Source organism: Podarcis bocagei (assembly GCF_964188305.1).
Source record: "Podarcis bocagei genome assembly, chromosome: 2".
NCBI classification, from domain to species: Eukaryota; Metazoa; Chordata; class Lepidosauria; order Squamata; family Lacertidae; genus Podarcis; species Podarcis bocagei.
In genome coordinates, this window is record NC_138126.1 from 53,010,899 (window position 1) to 53,037,414 (window position 26,516).

The window sequence follows — 26,516 nt, forward strand, 5'->3', positions numbered from 1 at the left end:
TGGGGGGACCATAGCTCAGTGGTAGAAAATCTGCTTTGTGTACAGAAGGTGTGTCAGGGTATGTTCTGAATCAGAGGATTGGGGGATGCATTCTCAAGCAGATCAGCTCCTTTCTGAAGAGGAGGGGGAGATCCCCCCCCCATTTCCAGCAGTTTCAGGAGCAGAGAGAGACACAGACACTGAGCAGTTTCAACAAGAGTTGCCTAGTTATGAGATAATGGGAAGAGAGGCAGAAGGGAGGGAACAGCCATCAGAGACGTCATTAGAAAGTGTGGGGGACCCTCCCTCTCTAGGGAGAACTAGGAGGTCTGTCCGTATTAGAGAACAAAGAATGCGGAGAGGAGGAATTTCCTGTTGGTGCCCAGGATGTTGCTAGGGACGGAAGGGGGAGGATTTAGAGTAGCCAATTGCTCTCCTTGTGGAGTGATGTGGATTTTTGCTTGTAACCAGATGTCTGAATAAAAAGGACTATAAAATATAAACTCGTTAATTCTTGTCTGTGAAGTTACTGAAGGGAGGGGAAGACTCTCCATGCCTGACAAGTTGCCAGGTTCAATACCTGGCATCTCAGGAAGGGCTGGACGAGATCCATGTCTGAAACCTTGGAAAGCCACTGCCAGTCAGAGTAAATAATACTGAACGAATGCTCTGACTTGGACTAAGGCAACTTCCTGTGCCCCTGACTTCCTGATTACTGTTCTTCTTCTTCTTTGGCGATCACTCGTAGCCGAGTAAGATTGTCTTACTGTACTACAGTGCTTTAATTACTGGTTTACCACCTTTAAAAAAGAAGAAAAAATAGTTAGATGGCACCATAAATTAAAATCCCCTTGTGTGGGATGCAGGTACTGACTAATGAAGTGGCAGCTATCATTGATGCCAAACAAAAGCAAGTGAGAGAGCTTTTTAAAAAATGAAAATTTAAAGGGCTTTCACTAAATGGGATTTCAGCAGAAGCATAGTAAAAGGATCTTGTTTCTGAGGACGATCATTACCAGATAATATAGTACTACTTAAAATGCTTTGAGGAACCACTTTTTGAATTTTGCCTCCAAGTGTTTATGGAAAAAGAATACTTCAGCAACTCTAATGGATGCTAGTGCGGGGGTAAAAGCTTACTTGTCAAAAAATTGAAATTGTGTAGGTTGACTTAAATGGTATCTGGGAAATGACAGTTTTATTTTGTAACAGTAAATCGTGGTGTGTTTTCTAACTGCCTATGTATAAACAGAGAAGCCCACATTATGCATTATGATAAAGTATCCATTTGCAAACTGAAATTCACCATGGGAATTTTGTGTATGAAACAGCTGTATGTAATGGTGTGGTGGTTTCACCATGTAAGAGCAACTTACCTTTGGGTTATAAAAAAGAAGGCCACAAAAGAAGGCACTCACAATTTCATGTATGACCAATTGCTCAGTTGATTCTATTTTCAACTGTCAACTAAATAACTTTGCAAAGTATGAGCCACCCTCAGTTTCAGGATTTCAAACATGTTTCTAAAAACACAGTCCCTGTTGCACAATATCAGTTGCAATAAATTGTGAAAGACTTTCAATATGAATGTTTATCATCTAAAGTGTGAATCTGTTTTTACCTTAGAGAAAGAAGCAGAATAACTGTTTTTCATCTCTTTATTTTTTATTTTCGAAAAAGGTTCTTTAGCACATGTTTTATTTAAATTTTAAAAGACCAGCATAATATTATTTTTAGAAGTATACTCTTGAGTCCTAGATTTCCCATTCAAATAGAGTAAGCCTGCAGCATTACAGCAGCAAACGTAAATTGGTTACCTAATTCTACCAACCGTTTGAAAGGAGCTGAGAAATAAAATATCAAGGCTTTCCCTGTGAGCAATTTTTTCTCTTGTATTTCTTTATGCCTTTTCTCCTGGAGAGCCTTGTATTTAATGAAATGCTCTTAAAAGAATTGTGTGTGTTTCCTGATTCTATACAACCATTATTCTTCATAGTAAATATGTATGTATGTATTAAAGATGAAAGGGACAATTTCCCCATGTGTGTGTAAATCACAGTGATCCCAGTTAACATCCATCTTTGATACAATCAATTAATTCACATTGTGTTTCTTTCTGTGGCCTTTCTCTCTTTTGAACTCCATGGGGATTATTGCACATGGAGCAATTTACAGAATTGAGACTACTTATGCTAGTAAGGGTTGCACATGCAGGCAGATTATGAAAGCATTATTTTTGCTTTTAATTTTTGCAGACAGTCTGTCTAGGTCAAGAATAAGTTCCAAACTCAAGTCGGTAATCTCTGTAGCTATTTCTGGTGTCTCTAATATGCCAGGAATAGCAACTGTGTAATACAGGTTTTCTACACAACGTCTTTCTGTGTCTTGTATTAGCAGTGGAAAATGAATCCTGATTTCTTTCTGAGGAATGAGCCACATTAAATAGATAATCAATTTTCTCCTAGTAAAAATTACATTTGCACATACCAGTATGGCCTCTTTCAAATCTTGAAGGCTATTATAAAATGCCTGGAGGGAGCTCATATTTTAACTGCCAGTGATTCCAAGTGAAGAGCCCTATGTTCATCTTTCATTTCCTGCCTTGGATACCATTTTACTACTGCAGTGGACATCTTTTCCCCCAACCACTGCAGACAAATATCTTTACTGTTTCCATCTGGGGAAGCAACATGCTGTGTGTGGCATGCTAGACCAGATAAAGCAAAACATCAGCACCCGCATCAGGATGTCAGCCCTCAAAGGCACCATCGGAGGCCATGCTGAACAGCCACTTCAAAGGGCCTTTGATGTTTTCCTTTGCATGGAACCAGAGGAGGGCAGATTTCATCTGGTTCTTAATCTCTTGTCATTTTCCTTGCCTATAAACTCGTTTGAATCATACCATTTCTTATAACGTTTTTATCCCATAGGGTAATTGGGGAAATGGAGAGGTAAGGCCAAAGGTGCCACAGGTTAAGGTGGTCTGAGAAATTTTCTGGGCTCGATTTAATTATTTGTTACATTTCTATGCTGTCCACCAGTGGACTCCTCTGAGTCATAAGGCGGGCAGTCAGGTCTGGCTCTAGGACAAATATACAGCACCTTGGGCAAGGAGTGCCTTCAACACAACTGTTCAGCTTTGCAGGGCCACCCAGAGGGTTTGTGGGGCCTGGTTCAGGAATGATGCTGTGGGCCTTGCTGCTGCCCACCTATGAGGACCCATGCATGTGTATACAATGCTGGGGTCGCATGTGAAAATTACTGCATGCACTGACCACAAATTCTCACCTGCAGCTCCTGCTTGCGGTGGAAACCAGCACAGTGATAAATGTGCTTCGGACAGAGTTTACTGGGGCTCTGTCCAAAGGACTTCTGGTTGTGGCCTTCTGATGGTCTTCTCCATTACTCAGGAAGCAAAGAGTCCTCCTCTGGTCACTGCTGTGGACACAAGACCTGACTGACTGTCTCCAGGCACTATAATCATCGGCAGTCAGCAGTGACCAGAGAAGGAATGATTGCTGGGAGGAGTGCAGAGAGAAGAAATGGCATGGTATATCTGCAGCAGCACTAGCGGACACCTTCATCTGCTCCAGCTGCAACGAAACATGCCTCTCCCATAGTGGTCTCTATAGCCACAGCAGGCGCTGTAACTCTTCAATGGTTTGACTCCCCCCCCCCCAAAGGGGCACTCCTCCATTGTCTCCTGAGACAGATGGTTGCCAACAGACCAGGATCCCTTCAAGCCTGGCCCCACATGACTCCTACACCTTTTCTTGTGGTGACACAGAAAATTACTCTCCAGTAGCACCTTGTCTGGAAATTGTAGCTGGAATTTACTCACCATTTCCTCATTTATGGAACTCTTGCTGAAGACACTGATGAAAAAGCAACATCAACATTAAAGACTGCTGCGGACAAGGTTTTGATAATAGTGCCAATGTGAAGGGGCAGAAAAAGGTGCCCAGGCAAGACTACTTAATATTGAACTGATTAGCTTCATTCTTACCCTGTAACTGTCATTTCTCTTAGTCTGGTAGTTTCAGGTGCAGTCTCATCAGCGGAGGAATCTACCCCTTTTGCCATGCTACAGTGCGCCTTTGTGCTGTTCTCTGTGTCTGCTCAATAGTGACAGATACTAAAAGACAATGTGTCCAACCTCACCACTGGGAAAGTTGCATAGACAGTGGGAAACATACTCTATATCAAACAAAAGAAGTATATGATGCTCCGATGGAAATAGTAGAGTTGCCTCAAGCAGGTGCAAATCTTCGCCCTGAAGCACAGTGCCTAGCAGACCTACCCATGGACTTCAAGATATCAGTCATAGCATAGTACAGCCTTCTGTTCCTACAGGCTAGAACTGGGGAGGGGGGGTGTTGCACAGAGACAGTTAGCACATCAAAAAAGCCCCACGTAAGCACCGCAAGAAGAGGCCAGTTTGAATATGAAGGTCAGAATCACTATGAGGAGTGCAATAGTCCAGAATAAATCTTCAAACGGGAGTTACTTTACACTCTTGTTAGCACCACTTAAGCTTCACCTAAAGAGCAATCTCACAGGAATCTCACAGGAATATAATCAGATTCTTGTACAACCTTAAAAAGCTACCAGAAGAGATTTGGAGAGACACTCTACACAGAGCTCTCACTGATGACAACCACTCTGACATTGATGGTGCAGATCTTTGTGTTGAGTTGGGCCAGCTCCATCACATTCCTGGAAATGGCTCACTGTAAGATGCCCTGCAGTAAATCCATGACACTAAAATGTGATGTAGCAAAAAGTCTGGGTAGTAGTACAGATTTTCCTAACAGCTCCAGTTCCAGTTGCCAGTGGCAAGTGGATTGAAATGGAAGCTCATCAAAATGTATTTACGTACTGTCATGGCACATGAGAGGCTTCCTACCCTATTCCTCAATAATGACATTGCTCAAAACTTTGACCTCTCAGCCACTGTGCTACAGTTTGCACAAACCAAAGCCTGAAAAGCTCCATCCTGAGCAGTGGAAATTCATCAAACCACACAGCAGGACCATCACAGGTTTAACTTTAAATGTTTTGTTTTGTTTTGTAGCTTGCCCTATCTTTTGGCAAGCATTGTTTTAGAACATTCTTTTTATCTTAAAAAAATAAAACATCATAATTAAAAAAGTATGCAGCCTGATCTCTTACAGCTTATGGGTTTATTTTATTATCATTTATATAATGCTTGGAGTCCTTACAGTATTTTAAGTGCTAAGTGGTCTCTACTGTTGCCTCAAAGTAAAGCTGTGTTCCACTTACTTTTACCTGACACAGAAAATGGGGTGGGTGGGTTTGCATACTTTAAAGCTAATTAGTACCCCAATACTCTGTAGAACTGTTTTTTAAAAAAGTTGCAGATACTTGCTTTTGCCACCTTGGCTCACTGCACATAGTACATGTAGATAGAAACAGTCAATGAGCTCACCTTGGTACCTGAGGAAGCCACCCAGCTCATTCATCTCTAAGGCTGCCCTGCTAGCAGTGGTGTCATTTGATCCTAGGCACATATGCATTTCAATTAGAAGTGGTCATTTCTTATGAAAAAAAGCACTCAAATGTGATGTTTATGGTCTCATTCGGGGGGGGGGGGATGAAAGGATTGATTAGAGTTGATTTTTTAAAAATGTACTACCATATGGGTTTTAATGTAATTCCAACAGCGAGTGAGAGCATGATGTTAAGAAGGCGGCCCCTGGCTCTACTGCAATTACATGCCTCCATGCATGTGCGTTGGTCAAATCTCTCCATAATCCAAAGACTTTGGGGAACCTAAGCTTGACAGTGATGCAGATCTGTCTGGTCCAATTTCTTTCTAAGTCATGGAAACCCTACCACATAGCAGCTGGGGTTCCTGGTTCCGGGCTAGTTGATTTTATATATCTGTAAGAACTCTTCCCAACCTACAAATATGATCCTTCATTGTTGTTGTTGTTTAAAAAAATCTCAAAGCAGTTTACAAAACATTAAAACATAAAAAAACAAAAAGCCACACATCAACCAATGCAGAATATAACATTACTGATGATTTACAACAGTCCTGTTAGGGAGGTTATGATGATAGGCAACTCTAAGACGTCTTTAGCTGTGTAATTTTTAGTTCATGGTTTTGGTGTTCTGAATTTGTTTACAGTTGTTTTTATTGGGTTGATATGCTGTGTTGTTGTTTTTACTGCAATAGCACTTCTTTTTTTAATAGTGGGAATGACAGGTAAACAAAAGCCGTTTCAAAGTTGTACTGAAACCATCAGCACAAAAATTGAAGCTTTCTTAATCTCTCAAGCAGACTCTATAAAAATATGACAGTAGACTATTCATACACAGTTAAGCATAACATTTGTAACCTGATGTAGCAGACTAGAGACTGATATAAAAATTAATATTTATACTGTAGGTTTCAAATACTTATAGCAAATTACACTAAAATTGTGTTCTCTCTAAAACATTACTTTGGCATGTGAAAATCTTTATGCATATGACATTCAGCTAAAAAATTGTTTTTCAAAGCTAATTGGCAGGCTTTAAATCCAAGTTAAAATCACATTATTCAGTGTATTCTAATATGCAGCTTAAAAAAAAACTTTAAATGTTAAACAACTTACTTTGGTATGGGACTTTCTTTGTGCACTTGTCAAAAACTGTGTTTAATATTTTTAATTTTATTCTTTTGCAATTATCTCAGGACTTCCTTGGAAACACGAAGCAGCCTTTCAACTGATCCACTCAGGTATTGTAAAACTACGCTGCATATTTTTAAAAAAAACACAAATAGAAGGGTTAACTTCAGTGTGACAACACTATTTTTGATTTTGATTTTGCTAGGCGCTGCCTCCCCTACTTGCACTGCTCACCAACCCCGCCTACCTGCCACTCCCCTCATTTTCACCTTGTCCCAACTCTCAGCTCCTCACAGCTCCTTCAACCCACCCCATCCCCACAGTTTGCCTAAAAACTCCCACAGTAACTAATGGTGGCAGCAACAGAAAGAGCCAGAAGGCTTGCAAAGCCCAGCCTGCACTGATCCACCTGCCTGCCTGCAGTTACATCTTCCAAGGACACTCATTGCCGCAGGAGTTCTCCACAACTCTCCTGTTTTGTTGCTGCTTTCTTCTTCCTCAGCTTCTGATGCAGCTGAGGCGGCAACATCCATGTTGTGTAACATCATTGGAGCAGGGTTGTTGCTGGGGAACTGCCCCAGACTGTCCTTGCCATTCTTTTGTGGCTCACTAGTGGCTCGATCTTTTTCAATGTGAAATTCAAAGCATCACACAAAGAAAGAAATGATTACCTTTCACACAAAACTTAAGATACTTGTGAAATGTATTTCTGATGGGGCTACTAAGAAGTCATGGGGTGTGGCCAGTGAAAGGTCACAAAGATGTGACAAAGTTCTGGTATTTTCTGCATCGTCCTCCTTTGCAAAGACATTGTGGGCACTTGAGTACTGATGTTCTACAAATAGCTAGCACCCAACTAAACTGAAAAATGTCTTGCTTTGCTTCAGAAGAGGTCCATGCTGTTGCAGTTCTCTGCTGGAAGAAAAGTTGTTTGACTGCCTGGTTCTCTTTCTGTCTTCCTCCTATTCAATGGAACATTGCAGTTTCATGCATACTTAGCATTTAAGTGGCTGAGAAGTGGTCCCTGCTCTCGTGATTTCTAGTGTGAATTCATGCCACAATAATTGTACATTACTCAGAAGTGAGCAGCACTGAATTCCATGGGGATTGCTCCCTGGTATGTAAAGGGTTGCCGCCTGAATTGGTAAATGTTAAAGGCACAACACTGGACGGCTAATAAGGGACCTCATACATTTCCAGACCTGGTTGGTTGGTTGGCATCCATCTCTGTTGGAAGATAATGGAAGAGTGTGCCTTTGGTGGTATGGTCAAACTGTTGGAGAGTTACGGTGCCTGCTGTGGCTATAGAGACTGATACGGGAGATACATGTTTTGTTGCAGGTGGGGCAGATGAAGGCATCTGCAGATGCACCATGGCATTTCTTCTTTCTGAACTCCTTCCAGCAGTCATTCCTCTTCTGGTCACTGCTATGGATACATGACCTGACTGTCTCTAGGCGATGTGGTTGTCTGCAAGATATTCCCACACAGGGGGGTTAATGTTGCCAGCCTTCATGTCACATTTGAAGACATCTTTGTAACTCAGAGTTGGTCTGCCAGTGGGCCTGGTGCCTGAAGCATGTTCTTGGGGATCCTGCTATCTTCCATTCTTTGGACATGACCATGCCAGCATAGATGTCACTGAGACAGGAGTGCAAACATGCCAGGAATGTGGGCTTGGGAGAGCACATCTTTGTTTGAGACTCTGTCCTGCCTTATGATGCCCAAATTCTTCCTGACACAGTGATGCAGAAGGTATCAGTCCTGGTGGGTGCAAGTTGCCCACGTCTCATTACCATAAAGCAGCGTGCTCAACACACAACTCTGGTAGACCTTCATTTTGGTATTGGTCATCAACATCATATTATCCCACACCCTTTTAGAGAAGCGAGCAATTGTTGTAGCTGTCTTGCCAATACACTTGTCCAGTTCAGTGTCGATGGAGAGGTTGCTGGTTATGGTGGAGCCCAAATAGCCAAAATTGTCTATCACTTCAAGTGTGGTGGTCACCAATGCAGATGCATGAAATGCTGGCAATGTCCTGACACAGGATGTTGCTCTTCATCAGGCTGATGGTAAGGCTGAACATCATGCAATCTTGGGCAAAATGGTATATGAGACTCCGTAGAGCTTCCTTGGAGTGCCCTATCAAGGCTGTGTCATCTGCAAACAACATGTCTCAGATAAGGACCCACCACACTTTTATCTTGGCATGGAGGCATGCCAAGTTGAACAGACTCCCTGTTTCTCCTTGAATAGATGTACACACCACCTTCAGTTGAGCTAAAGGCAAATGAAAGAAAAGTGACTAATAAATGATGGTGGCGTGATGATGATTCCTTCTGTGAGTTGCCTGAATGAGGTTGACCTGCGGACCTCATATTACGTTGCCCAAACTAGTTGCCTATCGGGATCATAAATTTGTAAACTTTTCCATAGAGGGTGGCCTGAACGCCTCTAGAGGTTGGAGGCACACTGTAATAGCAATGACTTGCTCAGGGCGCAAAAAATACAGCCCCTGCCTGTTTGCATGAATGTAGTAACATGATTGTCAGCTGCTGCACTTGAAGTCCTGGGAGGCAGAAGATGTATACCACATCTCAGTCCTGGGTTAAATATTACTTCCTTGATGCAACTGTATCCTAGAGCTGCATTGTATAAGAATGTATAAAAATTGTATGGGAAAAATTGTAGGAATCACACAGAAAAATTGCTTCAAAGTCCCCGTCTGCTTAAAGATTTGTTCGGGTTGAAATAACATTTGCTATAGTGTCTGCCAGTGATGACTACTTCCCTCTGAATGTGTCAAACTGGAACACATGATGCTATAAGCCAAAATAGTAAGCAGCAGTTGGGGAAAATGTGATGATGCTCATTTTGAATGAGTGTGCACTCTGGAAAATATCCAACCAAAGCTTAATAAAAATCTAAACACACTAGAGATAAGGGAATATCAAGTTCTTGGTAGTATGGTATGGTTAGTTTTTTAGTGCAGATCAATCCGGGTAGGGGATTTTCACAAACATTTTAGTCTCTTCAATACTTCTTTTATTGTGGTTTTTGCCCTCCTTGCTTGACAAAAGGATGGTGAGCTTTTCATAAGTGGGTAGATGGGACACATCCACACCAGCAGGGCCAGGGAGCTGTCGCTCCCTTATCCTTATACAGTCGTGCAAGTCACTGTGTAGTGGTGTACACAGAATTTCAGGAGGGGCAAGTCTTAAAGGTTTTTAGTCCATAGTTCTATACAAACGTACCTGGGGAAAAATCTGATTGAACTTATTTCTGAGTAGAAATGCATAGGAGTGGTCAGTGGACATGCCATGGAAGACCAAAGTTGGTTTCCCACATCCCTGCAAGTGTAAACTTTATGCATTTATTTTATTTCAGAAGCCTTGAGATTGGGTTTTGTAAGATGTATATCTTGGGTTTTGTAAGATGTATGTAGAGTCCCAGAGAATTTGATACAGCTAGCAGCTCAAACACAGATGCTTATCCTGCTTTCCAATTACTGCTTCTGTCTTTAACTTTCCCCCTTTTAACTTTAACTAGTTAGAATGTTTATGCATCATGCTGCAAGAGTAACAATGGTTGTGGTTTCTTGAAAGGTTCTATGGCAATTCACCAACACACCTCTAAGTAAATTGCACAAAATCATTGTACCCTTGGGGCAAGAATATATATATTTCACCTGTCTTCATTATTATTTTTCAAGAGCATTTCATTACAATGTAGGCCAGACTCTGAACTTATGCTGCAGTTAGTTCATATTCTCTCACCGATGCCTTTTTAACTAAAGGCTTGCTTCTGCATCACTGATTGCTAAGGCAACCATTCTTCAAGAGGAGGTGTACTATATTTTTTCAGCTTATTCACCATAGCTTCTTCTTAATGGCCTCTTAGAGTACTCTCCTTTCGTTTGCTGCCGTCCACTGAGTTCCATAAAGGAATATACAACAGCTGAACGCAGCTCACTGAACATCACAATGCGGAAGCTGCACTACGTCCAAAAGTTACTATGCTGTTTAAGCCTGTGAATCTGAAGACAAAGAAAGGAGCAGAAAAATGCCCTTTCAAAGAACCGGCTTTATATTCAGGCTGAGCGTGAGATGAAACTTAATGCATTTTTACTTGTTTGTTTTCCAAGGGAAAGAGAGGAAAGATGGAGAGCATGGGTGTTGAGATTGTTGCGCCTTTCATTCACAAAAGTCCCCATTAGCATTTGCTTTAAGCACAGTACAGTATAGTCAGTATTAGAAGCTGTCAAAGTGTCTGGGTGAGTATTTTTTTAAACCACTAAGCACCTACATTTTGAATGCAGAGAGTGACAAACTTATTTTTTCTTCATCAAAAAGCAGGAAGAGGTCTCAGAAAAGGTCTGAACCGTCTACCACAAAATGCTTTTGATAGTGCCCTGCTGTTTCTGCAGTGATTAACTTTCTCCCTTCCTTGTTTCTCCTGATGAATAATTTAATTTGAGCATATTTGCTTCAGATTGTGTGTATGCATGTGCAGTTGTGTGTAGATAATATAAAGATAGAATAGAACCCATAGCCAAATAATGGAAGGGTAAAGTGGATTTACATGAAATCCTTTCATAATAAATCTGTTTCATTTAGGTACTGCTAACAACTGCCCGTGTGTGTGTGTGTGTGTGTGTGTGTGTGTGTTAGATGAGGGGGGTGGTTTGCATAAAGAATTTGGCCAACTATTTGCTTTAGGTGGTAGTGGAGAAACTCACGTGCCCCGTTCTGCAGCCTAAAGTCTGAATTTTGAATAGCTTACAGGCCCGGTGTCACCACAGTCTCCTGCCATGCGCAAAGAGCACTGGGGTAACCTACTCCTGACTCCTGCCACTTATTCCATACATTAAAGTACTTACACAATTGTACAGTGGTGCCTCGCAAGACGAAAAGAATTTGTTCCGCGAGTCTTTTCGTCTTGCAATGTTTTTCGTCTTGCAAAGCACGGTCCGTCACAACTGCGCCTCTTCAAGCGGCTTTAAAAAAAAGCGCAAGACGTTTTCGTCTTGCGAAGCAAGCCCATAGGGAAATTCGTCTAGCGAAGCAACGCAAAACCGAAAAACCCTTTCGTCTAGCAAGTTTTTCGGCTTGCGAGGCATTCGTCTTGCGGGGCACCACTGTAGTTGCTAACGTGACACATTTGCTTCAGAACTACTGGTGTGCTTGAGCAGATCTGAATGTGTGCTATGTCTTGTTGTTAGTTGATTTCTCAGTTGTGTACTATTGCCTACCTCTTGAGGTGAAAGTTGTGAGAGGCCATCTGTTACAGAAACAGACTTATATTTAGTTTCACAATTATAAGCTGCTAAGAACAATGCCCATCTTTGGATGTGGGCAGTAGCTGTCTCTAGAATTCATCCTACTAAAAGCAAAATGGGCAGCAGGAGTTAATATTATTAGTGTTAGTTTCCTATCATGCAGGGAAGCAGGGAATGGCCAAGCTTCCTAACTCCCCAATGAGGGCTTAAAGCTTTCTGATCTAATGGAGCATAGTTGATCTCTGTAGGGCTTAAATTTCTGGAAGCAAAACAAGGCTTACGGCCCATTCTCACCCACCAGATACTATGTGAGAAATCACAGCTCCAGTCCCAAAGGCTGAAGTGTCAACGCCAATGAGATTTCTACCGTGGCTTATAATGTGTTAACATTTACTCTGAAGTGATAAGCCTTTTCACCTCTAGAATGGTTCTTTTACATTGCCCAGCCCATTCCCAGTGTCACCTTTCATAGCAACCACTTCAGTATTCATGCACAACATTTCTGTGAATACTTTACAAGCCAAATAAATGGATGAATATGCAATAACTACATGAGGTGCTTTCTGAAATTATGTGCAGCCAAATTTCTTGCAAATGTGCTCTGGATAATCCTCTTCACTGGATTCTGAAAGAATAGTGCTATATGGGGCATATCTAAAGCCTGGGATACGTTGGGAGTATATAGTCTATGTCAGAATCCAGATGTAGATACCACTCTACTACCTCCAAAGTGGAGATAAGATGTTTGAGATGTAGGCTCATGTGTAACTGCTGTCTCATAACCCCCCCCCCCCACCTAAAATGTACACTTGACTAAAACAAGCATTATACTAATGATACACATTAAATGGGGGGAAACTCATCTCAATGGAAACAAGCACAGTGGAAATGGAAGACTTCTATTGCTCTACCTTCTTGCAATGTTAGCAGTTATTTTTGCTCAGGGTAATGCATTTCATTTATATTATTTCATAAAATAATCCGCTTGATTGGAAAAAAATATTTACGGGGAACAACAGTAAAAAGTTATACAGGCATCTCCCCATTTACACAGGGGTTACATTGAGCTCTTTTTAAGGGAAATTGGCCCAAACGACACTGCCAACATGGGTTGCCATATGCTCGGATTTCCCCAGACATTTTTGCCGATTTCTGCCTGGACACTGCTTCCGAGTATGTCCAGGAAATTCCAGACACATGGCAACCCTAGCAAACACCCCATTCTGCCCCTATCTAGGTCTTCAGCATACCACCATATCAGTCATTACTTGCATTTATCACCTCGTTGTTGTTGTTTTTGTTCTATCCATATGCACACAGGGAAGTTACCTCAGTGTTGTTAGAAAAGGCTACCATTTTAAAAATCAAAATATTTTTACATAAATCTTCCTTTTAAAATCTTGTTTTGCTTGATGCTTTTCAAGAAATTACATTAGCATAAGATGAGTGGTCAGAAGGCAGATTAACATATTTTCTAAGAGTAATTCAGTTTCCACAAACGTGTTCTTTTAATATGTGCTTGTCATTAATTTTTTGAATACTTCATTATAGCTAGTAAGAATGTTTGCAGAGGAAATTTTAAAAATAACATAAAATGCAGAATTGAATCCTATAGTGTCTCTCTTTAAAAGATAAGAGACCTAAATGGATTGAGGTTTCAGAGGGTGATAAATGAAAGCTGCTTTTATCATTCCTATTTCACCCAAAGGATTTAAATAGAAAATGCTTCTAATTTTAAAACTCCTTTTCTCAAAGCATATCCTTGCTAATTGCTTATGTGCTCCCATTAGAATAAAAATGGCCTGCCTTTCCACTGTAACTAAATGAGGGCTAGCTGCTGTTTCACACTGCTGTTAATTAGCCAAGTCCCAAATTCATCCTCTGCTGATGAGATTGCTCTAATAGTGCCTGAGCATTGCTTGTTACAGACACATTAGATCCGTGTGAGCCAATGGAAAGCTGTCATCGTGCTTCCATTTTAGATTTTATCAATGTGTTCCTGTTACCATAGCAACTGGAATCAACCTATCTTTGGGGGGGGGGTGCTTTATCTTGCTGGCTTTTATAGCTGGGAGCGTGCCCCACTGTGCACCATGTGGTTCAGATGATTAGTTTTTTTTCTTCACAGAGACCTTAACTGGCAAAGTGTGTTGGGATTAAGATAAGCATAATTTATTTTGCGAGTGGGGAGGGGTCTGCACTTAGGCTTGTCACTTCCCACCTCTCTTCCACTCCCAGTCATAAGGAAACCAACATTTTTCATAGGTGGCTTGGCAGACAATGAAGCAGATGTGATTCACACCAGAGGAGCCGGCTTTTATATATATATATATATAAAAGTTGTATCCAGCGTAGTTACAGAACTGAGGAGTTTCCATATGATGCTGTCTCAAATCTTCTGGGATCACAGGACGTTTCTACTCAGCAGAGTGTGATATTTGCTTGTCTTTTCCCTAGGAATTTGTGAACTCTAGGGGTGCTTTCTGAGCAGCCCCCAAGAATCCTGACCGGAATATATGCAAATGATTTATTATCAAAGAGCTTTTGGAATGGCTGGAAGTAGCACTGTTATTATTTTTTCCTCCTTTTGTTTGTGTGTAATAGCAACTATTGTCTATGTGGATGAACTCAGGGAAGATTAGCTGAAATGAGGAGCAACTAACAAAGTAAACGAATTTGTAGCCTTTGTGCTACTGTCTCTTTGTATTAAAGTAGTTCATGCACTGTAGCTATGCAGGTGCGGTGCCATGTGGATAAAGAGCTTGCATATATTGGTGGCAACTAGAAAATACACGGCTGTCTGCCTAGAAAAGGGGAGGGGTATTGTATGCAATACCGTTTGGTCTCTCTCTTTTTTGTCCTGCAAAAAGTAGGACATTGTGTGTGTGTTTTTTAAAAAAATAAAAAGCGAAAAAGATTCCACTTGCTGCAGTTGAACTGTTTTAAAATGCTGAAGTTAAAGGCCTTCTGCTTGGATTACTGGCAGTTTCTATGTCTCCAGCCTCTTCATGGCTTCTATAAAAGGTAAGGAAATATGAAATCTAAAATGCTTTTCAGTAGTAAATGGCTGCAGGCTGCTGCATTCACTTGCTGTAAGGCACATTTGCATGGTGTGGAAAGGGGTGTGGTGGGGAAATTAATGCAGACTTATTACAAAGGGTGTAAATCTGCTTGTTCCTTTTAACTATAGTAGCCATTGCTACTTCTTCTCTGCCTGGATGATGCTGTGCTGTGGATACCATTTAATTTGAAACAAATAAGCTAAAACAGCCCTTGTTTATTTTAATTCACTCTGATTTTCTCTCACACACAAGAAGAACAGCTGTTAAATGCTAAGTTTTTACATTACGGAATTGGTGCTTGGTTATTGTTTTGGAATGTCTTGGATTTTTATGTAATGTAGATTAATGTTCCTACAAGGGAAAAAGTTTTAATAGAACAGTTTGTTTCATATGGTATGAAATCAATTGCACACCGCAGCAGCTCTGACAGAAAACTGAAATGATAGATGGTGACCGATGGTCAGAAGTAATGGGACTGGGTGCTGGATGCATTGTTCTTGCCAAAGTAATGGAATAACAGCATAAGCAATTTAATTTGACATGTGTGGTGCACTTATCCTGATGTTTTTATCTAATCTTCAGAGGTCTCAGTATTCAGAATAGCTTATTAATGAAGAAAACATGTATAAGTAGTTCAGTATTCACAGCAAAACATGAAGGCTGTGGTATTCCACCCCCATAAAATCATAAAGTCCATTTTAAACACAGAAGGTGCTTTTTGTGAATGATAATTGCAGGTTTATTTATTGTATGAAGATTGCAGGGGTGAAAGGGAAACTCTTCCAGTCGTTTTCAATGAATTATGCCCTTTTAAATCATGATATCTAAGTAGACAAACATAACTGGGACCCTTTGCTTTCCTACATCGTGGGAGAAGCGTGTAAACTCCTTTTTAAAGTTAAGTTTCCAAACTTAGCAAAATCATGGTGCAGAAGATTGAACATCACTTTTAAAGGATGGACAGTTCATTCTTATATTTACTGTTCCAGTTAGATATATTTGTTCTTAAAATGTTGGGTGTTTTCCTTCAACTCTGTAATGTAATACAATTTAACTATAGAACACATTTTTCAACCCTGCTAACACATGCCTAATTAGTACTATTTCATATTAACTGGAATAAATTCTAATTTATTCCCTTACAAATACCTCCTTATCCATCTATCTGTATTTAGAGTTTACCCTGCAACTGAAAAAGTCTGGATTTACATACAAGAGTATACATGCAATGCAAAAATAAATAAATAAATTATGGCATTCAAAGCTGTGACTGTTTTTAAATGGGTCACAAAGGACATTCAGAAGATATTTAAAGAAAACATTTTTTCCTGCCTTAAAAGTGACAAAAAGGTGTGTGAAAACAGGATTGCACATAATGCATGATGAATGTAAAAATATACTACCCAGTTTTTAGTTCTTCTTCATTAGAGGTTTATGTCTTGTTCTTAATGTTCTTGGGAAAATGCCAGAAGGCCAACAAGAAAAGTGTGGGCATGTGGAGAAAGTGTGAAGGTGTGGGTGGATGTGCAAGAATGAGCATGTTTTACAAGACCTGAACTAAAAATCTGAATTTGATTAATACTTTGTTCAGCAGGTGTTCTGTGTGTAGACGTTAGACCGTGCCATTCAGATTTTTATCATTCTTTCATGCTAAAGCTACATAAAGGGAGAAAGGATTTTGCAAATGTAGCTAAAAGAAAAATGTAATCACTGGTTTCAACTCTATTAAAATAACACAAGACACTCAAGACACTCTGCATCCAATATCATGCACCCACTCCTTGAACAATGTGAGAGACCTGAGGTTGAAAAGGATATAACTGGCAATGATGCACTGAAATATTGCATAAACATTTAATCTGTTTTTTGAATCAAACTATTTTACATACTTTCAAGTAAAAAACTAGCACTGTCTTTTATAGGTGCAATGCTATAAATGCTACTGCTGCAGTAAAATCTAGTTTATTTTCAGAATAACATGCATTAAGAAATTATTGGAAGGTACAAAATGGCCTTGGGTGACCTCCTAGGCCTTGTCGTTTCTGAGGAATGAAAAACGTGAGACCACCTCAGCTGTGGGTCTGGGGGACTTGCTCCCTGCCTGTAATTCGTGTGTTTTTTTCCTCTTGTATTTTTATGTTGGGACCACCCTGAAATCTGTGGGTGAAGGACAGTATACAAAATTAAATAATCATAATCATAATAATTAATATGCAGGAATCAGGAATGTCTGTCTTGTTTCTCTTGTCAACCCAGGACAACAGCTTCTGTACTGTGTATATTGTAAATACATATTTAAAAAATGCAATGCATGTTATCTCTAGTGACTGGAGTTATTTGTTGTAGGTCAACTCAGATCCTCAGTATGTATAGGCCAAATCTGTACCTTAATTCAGATATAGCCTCTTCATTTCCCCCATGCTTTCAAAGGTTCAAGTGTCCATTTAATCTGTGACGATCTGTTATACAATCATATGACATTACTGCAGGTTATGCAAAGAATGACTAAGTCAAGTGTTCTGTTTCTATAATGCAGCAAGTGAGAAATGTTGCTATTAACACTATATAAAAAGTAAAGTAAAAGGTGGTAAAAAAAATCTGTTCCCAGCAATGGTAAACCCTGAATCACTAACATTCTTCGAAGGTCAGTTGCTGCAATCCTTCACACTTGGTCAGAAGTAATATCTGGAGAAAATCATTCTCACAGGGATGTTGCTGAAAAGGACCTCTACGTGGCAACAATCCAATTGTAACATAGAAGTAGTTGCTATGGGGAATTGTGTCATTGCGTTAAAGTCCACACCCCACCCAACAAATATGCCAGGAATATGGTACTGGTGTGTGGAGATTTATAACATCATGGACAACTGTCTAGGCACTTAGCATTCTACAGACAATGGCTGGAGCAGGGACCACTCTCATTGTTCTCTACAACTTCTCCATGGAACACGCAGTGTGCATTCCATCCTTAAACTGAGTGCTTCATTGCATTTTTGTATGTTGAATGGATTATGTTAACCAGAATGCTGACGAAACGTGGACAATGGTTCAGAAGGTTCACAAACTATGCTTTATGAAACCCAGAACAGTCATTGGGACTGAGCTATTCTGCCTGGCCCCTTATCTCCTCCCATTGTTTGCCAGATTCCTGTAAAGATCCTGGCTTGTATTAAACCAAATTTCTCCATTATATCCAACCTGGAGAATTTTGGCTTAGTGTCAGTTAACAAGCCGGGGGAAATAAGACTAGGTCACATCCTCCCTGTTGCCCCCTTGAGCTCCTCCCCTTGCTCTGGTGCTTGTTCACAGCTTTAGCCTTAATGCATATTCAAATTGGGCCACTCGGACACTTAGGAGCTGTTTCTCTCCCAATATTCTTGTCCAAGACCCTTAAGGCCTATATTACTTTCCTGTCTACCTTCATCATGTTTACACTGTATTTGCACAATAGAGGCCACTAAGGGAGTCATTAGCCTTAATTTACATGCAGTTTGAAAGGAAGGCACAGATGTTGTAGATCATGTGTGTCATTATGGTCATCTGTTTTCGCTTTTGTTTAGGCCCCTGTTTTGTTGTATCAGTGGCAGGCAGTGGCATTATGAGATTAATCAGTTTTAACTAGAGTACATGGTTTGTACTTTCAGTATAGTGATAGGATACAGTTATATTACATTGTCAATCATAAGGGTTTTTTGGAACACCAGTGGTTTCAGAAGTGACAGCTTCTATGGTCAAAATTGCCTAATCCTTCCTGTCCTTACATTACTTTACTTTTGAGAAGGGGGCTTGCACATGCAGGGAAATGAATCCACTTCTGAACCCCTAATTTGTGCATTACTGAAGCATGTCTGCCTATTCTAAGTCTTACTCTGCCCCCCTTTTTTTGTTCTTCTGTTTCTGAGAGGATTGTACCATGTGCTTAGAACTTCAGTTTCATCAGTTTGGAGATAAAAGGCAACATTAATATTAAAATAAGTTGCTATTACATAGCTTCTTCGAAGAAATAAAAGCTGTTGGACATCATACTATATAATAATGAAGTGAGAAGAATTGCTTATACATTTGTTTGGAGGGGGGAACAGTATGCAGGAAAAAGAGTTAATGCAATTTGAGCTATTATGTGTATTTATAGTCCCTGTGAGAGAGGCCAGTTTCCTCCTATCTTGCAGCCTAGGTAAAGGGACCCCTGACCATTAGGTCCAGTCGTGGCCGACTCTGGGGTTGCGGCGCTCATCTCACTTTATTGGCCGAGGGAGCCGGCGTACAGCTTCCGGGCCATGTGGCCAACATGACTAAGCCGCTTCTGGCGAACCAGAGCAGTGCACAGAAACGCTGTTTACCTTCTCACCGGAGCGGTACCTATTTATCTACTTGCACTTTGATGTGCTTTTGAACTGCTAGGAGCAGGGACCAAGCAACGGGAGCTCACCCCGTCGTGGGGATTCGAACTGCCGACTTTCTGATTGGCAAGTCCTAGGCTCTGTGGTTTAACCCACAGCACCACCTGCGTCCCTCATCTTGCAGCCTAGTCCTGTGCATACTGTTAAAGGTTGCTGGGAGAAGGGGCTAAACCCTTGAAATCATTAAATACTACAATTTTGACTATTTGGTATATGAAGGGAGAAATACAAGCTACAAAGGAATTCCTGGGCTAGCCTGTTCAAAAGGACCTCTGTCCAAGCTTAGGACCATTAAGAAACAATACAGGGCCATTGGCAGTGCAAGAGAACTGTCCTTCCCCCCTGCCCTGAAGTGAGAACAGAGATGGGATTTGGAAGGTGGCCAAGGTAACTGGGCATGATGTCACAGGAACAGTTTGGGGCCTTTGGCAGGAGGCTTGGGATAGCTGAGAAAAGCCCAGAACCATTTTGGCAGGCTGGCTGAAGGCAGGTTGAGAGAGAGGCCTTGGACTCCACTGCTGCACTGCTGTGGAGAACAAGCCCCTCTTGAGATGACCATGTGGTAAGATCTGGACTCCCTCCATCTAGATTCAGGTGTAAATATGTGAATAAATCATATTTTTTAAAGCCACAACTACCTCTGTCATGTCTTTAGTTCTCCAAAGAACCACAGACCTTGGTTGAAGGCCAAGAGCCCGTGCCCGGCTTGGCAGGGATTGGGGTGGCCTGTAACATTATATACCAGGAAATAAATGCCACTGAGTTTAATGGGACTTGCTTCCAAGTAAGTATGCTTAGGATTGGTTATCAGCTGGATTGCTATCTATATTGCCTCATAAATAAGTCCTGCTCCTTGGGGACCCTGCATATCATGAGGAAGACAATAGCAGTAAGCTGGAAATCAAAGGGGGGAGGGATGAATAGAGAGACCTGTTCTGAACTTGTATGTAGAGTTCACGATTGTAGTTGTTGCTAAGAACAAATGCTTTGCTTTCATTTGACAGTGACTTCACCCAGAGCTGGCCTGTGAGTCACAGTGCCTGCAGTACAGCTTGCCAAAGAAGCTAGTGTTGGGGAAATTTGCTGCAACTGCAAAGCAGCTGAGTGTGTATATCCTCCTTTCCCTCCTCTCTAGCATATACTGTCATTCCATATAATTTTTACAGCATGTGCTGTGCATTCTGCAGAGAGTCTGCTTCATAATAAAATGATGGGAGACAGCCAACCAAAGCAAACTTCCAAATGACACGCACGGAGCAAATGCATAAATAATGTAAAAGCTTTCAGCATCTTTCCATGCAAAGCAGTTAGTACACGCAGTCCTTGCATTTGTGACCCTTTGCTTAGCTCTCAGGTTATGTAAATGGAAAAACACCACTGTCTGTCCTATGATAAAAGGCACTTCATATGCTTGCAGTCCTAACAACACGTGGTCTAAAGTTGGAAAAAACTGCTACTTATTGTGGATTCTCTAGGAATTTAGATTATCGTGTTTTACTCTCATGGCACCTTTCCTGGTAATGTATTTTGCCTTGGGAAACTAGTATGTGGAGAAATCTGTGTCTAATTCTTCTTCATATTATCACAGTGTATGCCTTCCTTTCAGGTGGATTTGCACAGAGCATTTCTGGTCCCCAAGGGCACGTACTAAGTTGCAATTTCTGTCACTTTCTAGTATGATGCTTACAGATACCATATATCAGAAAAGCAGCCAAAGCAAAGGGTAACAGTGAGTGTAAAATCAGACATTCTCCCTTCAACTATGTGGTTAAGTGTGCAGGAGGGAGTGCTATATACAGGAAGCTGCTAAAGGTATTGGTATGATGCACCTAGGTTTGGGTTTTTTTACTTCTTGTTGCTGGAATTCACAAACTGTTTGAGTGGAGATTTTGTTCATTTCAACAGCATTTATATACTTAATAATCAGAGTCTATAAGCTCATCATCATCACTATCATTATTTTGATTTTGCTCCCAGCGCAGGTATTCTGGGAATGAGAACAGTTCCTCCCCACAGGGCACCGAGCCAAGGGAACTCAAAACAATGATGTAGCATACTTGAGAACATGCACAGAACAGAAGGCGAGAGGGGGTGGTCGCCAAATTTTGTCCTAGCTCAGGGCACCATATTATGAAAGTCTACCCCATTGTTCCACAAAATAAATTATGGCTAGTGCAGACCAAGATTTATCAAGTCCAGAATCCTGTTTTCACCCAGATGTTTTCTGAGAGCTCACAATCAAGGCTACTGGTTATGATGGCTCTTGCTACCATTGGAATCAGACTCAGGATCCATCCACTGAAGTGTCCTGTTTTCAACAATGGCCACCAGATGCTTCTTAGAAACTTGTAACCAGGGCATGAAGCCAACAGCCACACCCTTGCCTCCATCTCCCATACAGAAACTGGTAATGCCTCTGCATCTGCAAGTTCCTTTAGCTCTCATGCCTAATAGCAATTGATAGTGTTACTCCCCCTTTAAAGCTACCTAAGACAAGGGCTGCTGTCACACCAAATAAATAAATTACTTTCTTTTTCTGTTTTGAAATCACTGCTAATCAATTTCATTGGATGACCCTGAGTTCTAATATTAGGAAAGGGGGAGGAACCACACTTCGTCTTTCACTCCATTTTTGTCGAGCATTCATTCAGTTTGGAATAGATGCTATTGGAGTCCTTTATTGTCTGCTTGAGTTTTCACCATCCTACATAAATGGAACCCCAGAGGTAAAAGTAAGCATAAGGCGTGTGGAGGCCAGACTTTTGCAGATTAGACGCTTCAAAACCCAAATTTGGGTTGTAGCCCAGCCAGTGTTAAAGTAGACCCATTGAAATTACTAAACCTATGTCAGTCATATCTGTTCTTTTCAATGGGCCTACTAGGCCTAGTATTAGATACATCTCTATAACTTTATATTATAGTGGTGGAGGTAAGGCAGTCAAGAGAATTCAAAGATTCTGTGTAAAAGGAGGCATTCTAATACCCTCAAGTGAGCAGGTTCTTCATACAAATGACAATGTTCAGTGTTCTTCATACAAATGACAATGTTCAGTGACAATGTTCAGCCAATGTTCAGTGAAACTGTATTAGATGAGACATGAATTTTCAGGTAGGGAGTTGGACAGCTTTTTAAGTGTTCATGGAAGACAATCTTACTCAGCTACGAGTGATTACCAAAGAAGGAGAAGATATCCAGGACTGGAGATGTACAAAGTCTCATTAGTGGAAATGAAGTGCACAACATTGTTTCTTCCATCAGGGAAGCTGAAATTTGTAGTTCCTGTCAAGTTTCCTAGCTTCATGTTGAGTTCATGGTACTGTTTACCAGTAAAGCAAGGCAGAAGACCTAGCGAGATTCTTATGAATGAAAGAGACTAAGATAAGTATTTGAATACTGCAGCGCTAGGAAACAAAAAGACCAATGCAGGCCACTTTCAGAACAATGATGCTTTTATCCTTTTATTCCTTGTTTTGTTTATCTGCTAAACAAAGCCCTATAGATTGAGGGAGGCTTTTTATATTAACTTGTTTATTGTGAAGACAACTTTTTTCCAATTTGTATTTATAACGTTCTTAATATAGTTGGGGCCCTATACAATGATTTCGCAGCCTTAACACACACACACACCCCACACACCTTCAAGCTAATTCTAAGACAGATTGTTTGTTTGTTTGCAATTTAAAGTTTACATACTAGAAAATGCATTCATTTGTTAAAACCCATTTCAAGATGGCAGACTTAAGAAAATCCTGTGCAAACATGTTTGAGAAGTTATGTCCAATTGATTTCAATGGGTCTATTCTAAAGATGTCTAAATTCAGATTCCTAATTTCCGTAGCACATTCTTTGCTCTCAAATAAACTGTGTTACTGGTCACTTCCTTTTTTCGTAAGTTAAACCAAGTATGCTGATGATGAGTCAAAAGACACTCCAAAAAGAGATACTCCCCATCTTTGATTTCAGTCATGCTGAAAAACTTTATGTTCATTTTAACTATGTTTATAAAGTCATCCATTCCAATTTCCACTGTAGTCACAGCAAAATAAACATGTTAATTTCTTGTGCTTTGCATTTGGTTTTCTTAAGATCAAACTACATATTACATTAAAGACCTAGTATGAAGCTGTGTGTGTGTGTGTGTGTGTGTGTGTGTGTGTGTGTGTGTTTACACTGGAGGGCCAATCCAGATCAAGAGCACATGGAGAAGTTTAACCCCTCCCATCCATGCAGAATGCTGAAATCGAGAGAAAGAGAAACAGAGACAGCCCCAATGCCATATAGTAAAAGATGGGGGGGAAGGTTTCCACTGGCACCAATGGGTCCTTTCCTTCTTTTGTCACTTAGTGAGTTAGGAAGGGTAGAGGTTCTGGGGGTCAGTGCAGTGGGAGGGGAAAGATTTAGCATCTACCCACCCTCTACACTGTGGTCCTGATCTGGATTGTCCTGGATTTTATTATAGTAAAAAGTGCGCGCGCACACACACACACACACACACACACAGCTACAGATTTCAAATTTAACTTAACATGTAGTTTGTTCATTTTAAATCATTTATAACCTGAGTTTACACCTGCAATTCAGCACCTCTTCCCTTACTTTATCACTGCATTCCAGTTTTCCTTGAGCCTGGATCAGGAGCTGGGTGGGAAGATTGCTGTAATGCCAACCCAGATGTATGAATTAAATTAATTCCATGCCCCTAAACTAACAACTGGTGGCCTGTTGCCCTGTTAGGAAAAAGATGCAGAGCAGGGATGGTTTACGGAGAAGGATTTATGTCCACTGGCTTACGGAGATTTATGTCCAATGGCTTACGGAGAAGGATTTATGTCCACTGGTGATGGCCATAGCAAAAGGATCCATCAAGGTTAAATTATTCCCATCAGCACAGCAAATCAAAAGATGGATATCATTTTATTCCAGATGTGTGGTAAGCAAAAAGTAATGCTTAATTTGCATACAGTAACTATGGAAAATGTATTAGTGGGATATTATCAGTAACTTTAACTGCGTAGCCATATAAAATCACCTAACTTCCATACAAGGTGTGACCCTCATACAGCTTATTGCTGTTTCACTGAAACATTTACATTTCAGCTACTGAAGTATAACTGAGTGTCCTAGCTGACTGATACATTATATATAATAAGAGGTTTAGATATTCATTCCTACAGTGTGTGTTCATGCCCAGCATTGGAAAATGACTCATTACTTCTTTTGGCGCTAGACAAGTTTTTAAAAATCCAACTGCTGGCTGTTCACACAGACTACACTGTATGATTTAAGTGCATTTTGTAAGCGTACTGTCCTAGCAAATGCTATTTTGGATCCCTGCAGACAAGAGTTTTTAAAAGCAGTAAAGGCTATCTGCTCTCTTACTGTAATTTTTTTAACTTGATCATCCGAAACAGTGACATGTTACTTTCCAAGCAGCCCTGAATGATCCTAGTTAGTGAATAATGTAAACAATTCTTGTAGATTGTAAAGAAAGCAGTAATTTGAGACCTCTGATGGGAAAGCTGGCTTCCCTCTGTGAATTGCTCAGTTCAAGTCAGTGGAGCTTGGAGGAATCGTTTTGAGTTCATGAATCAGAGCCTAGCTGTCTCCTGAAACTTGGCTAACTTTTGCTCTGCACCTTCTAAATGTACTACGCTGGATTCTTCAGAATAAGTGTGTGTTTTTCAACACTGCAGAGGAGGTCATGAAGGGAGATGGCAGCGCAATGTGGAATCTGATGTGGAAATACTGCATTTCAGTCAGAACAATCAGGTACCTTTTGAAACTTGTGTGCCTGCCCCCGTGGGCTTAGGTTGTTACCAGTTTGCCCTTACCTATGTTTCTGATGTCTTCTGACAACTATAGAGGTCTTTCATAATGGCAAGTGCTGATTTATGAAGAATATTTATCTTTCCTAACTGCTTGATTTCAACTGACATTGTAATCCCAAAATGTGTTTGCTACTTTGCAGAATTCTTTTGCGTAGAGTTGAATGTTAGAGGCTATAAAAAAATCTTTGTGAATATTTCTGCATTTACTTTTGCTTCTTTTGAGTCACAGATGTTGTGAGTGAACGATACAACTAAAAACAGCAAAAGGAATTGCTGGATCTAAATGTGCCCTTCTGTTGTATTCTCAGCCTTACTTGTATATCCTCTATGTTTAAAGGACCCTCTGTTTCAGTACAAGGACAGACTGTACAACAAGCTGGTCAGTTCATATTTGGACAATTTGTATTTGGTGTGCTGAATGTTTTTCCAAGCTCTGATACTGCAGGCTCTAGTGAAACTTACTTGGGGAGTGGCACCGTTAAGCAAGTTAATAGTGTTTACTTGCAGCGACTTAGAGGGTTCCTTCCTTATTCCTTTCATGCTATGACTTCTTTATGTGGCTGAGCTGTATATTTTGAATGGGGTGTTTTGTGTTCTTCAAGGAAATGCGTAATCTAAATAATCACAGTATTTCACACTATGTAATTATTCACTGTGCTAAAAGGAACAGTCTAGTCTGGATTTCTGCATGAACTTCCAACAACCAGTTCTGTTGTTGTTTTTAATGGAACTTGGCATTTACCATAGATTTTTCTTTCTAAAATCTTAAGAGTAAAAACTCTGAGGAAGCAGTGGGTCCCGAGAGGGGTCCATATGATGACAAAGAGATACTCATTATAGAAAGTGGGATTGATTACTTGAGCTTCTTCACAAAATGTAAATAATGGTTTGGGGTCAGATGAGGGGCACTAGAAAAGCGGCTTCCTGGTGTTAATTTATATAGAAGTGGTTTCTCTTATCTTATGAATATTCACCTTACCCTAAAGACATTAAAAAGTAACCCTCAAGATGTATCCTCAGAAGGTAAACGCTTGTATGCAAAAAGTGTGTTGCATGAAAAACAAACACACATAGTCCCAAACACTGAGTATATTGAGCATCTCAGATGATTGCATTAGTCAGATTTGCCAACAATTTTCTGGGTTCTCAGCATCTTCGTGCCCAGCAGCATCACAAGGAGATAAATCTTATAATTCATATTACAGTTTTTGTGGGTATAGCCCTATAGGCAAGCATTGCACTGCTAGAACACCACCTAGCACCTTAAAAGAACATACATCTATTGATCATGTTTTTACTGTTTGCTAAATATTTTGCTTTTATCCCA

The 26,516-nt window shown here is 40.5% G+C and overlaps 1 protein-coding gene across 12 annotated transcripts in view; it reads left to right on the forward strand.

Moving 5' to 3' along the window:
- The window catches only part of IQSEC1 (IQ motif and Sec7 domain ArfGEF 1), a 306,192-nt gene that overhangs the window by 134,402 nt on the left and 145,274 nt on the right, over positions 1 to 26,516 (forward strand). For 7 of the 12 annotated variants that reach the window (XM_081175976.1, XM_081175978.1, XM_081175977.1 and 4 more), the window contains one exon: positions 6,683 to 6,727. The exons of 3 other annotated variants lie outside the window; for them this stretch is intronic. In XM_081175976.1, coding sequence (XP_081032102.1) covers positions 6,683 to 6,727 — 45 coding nt within the window. Of the gene's footprint in view, positions 1 to 6,682; positions 6,728 to 14,791; positions 14,923 to 24,950; positions 25,131 to 26,516 lie in introns of those variants that run through there. 2 more of the 12 variants (XM_081175982.1, XM_081175984.1) reach the window with 2 other exon arrangements.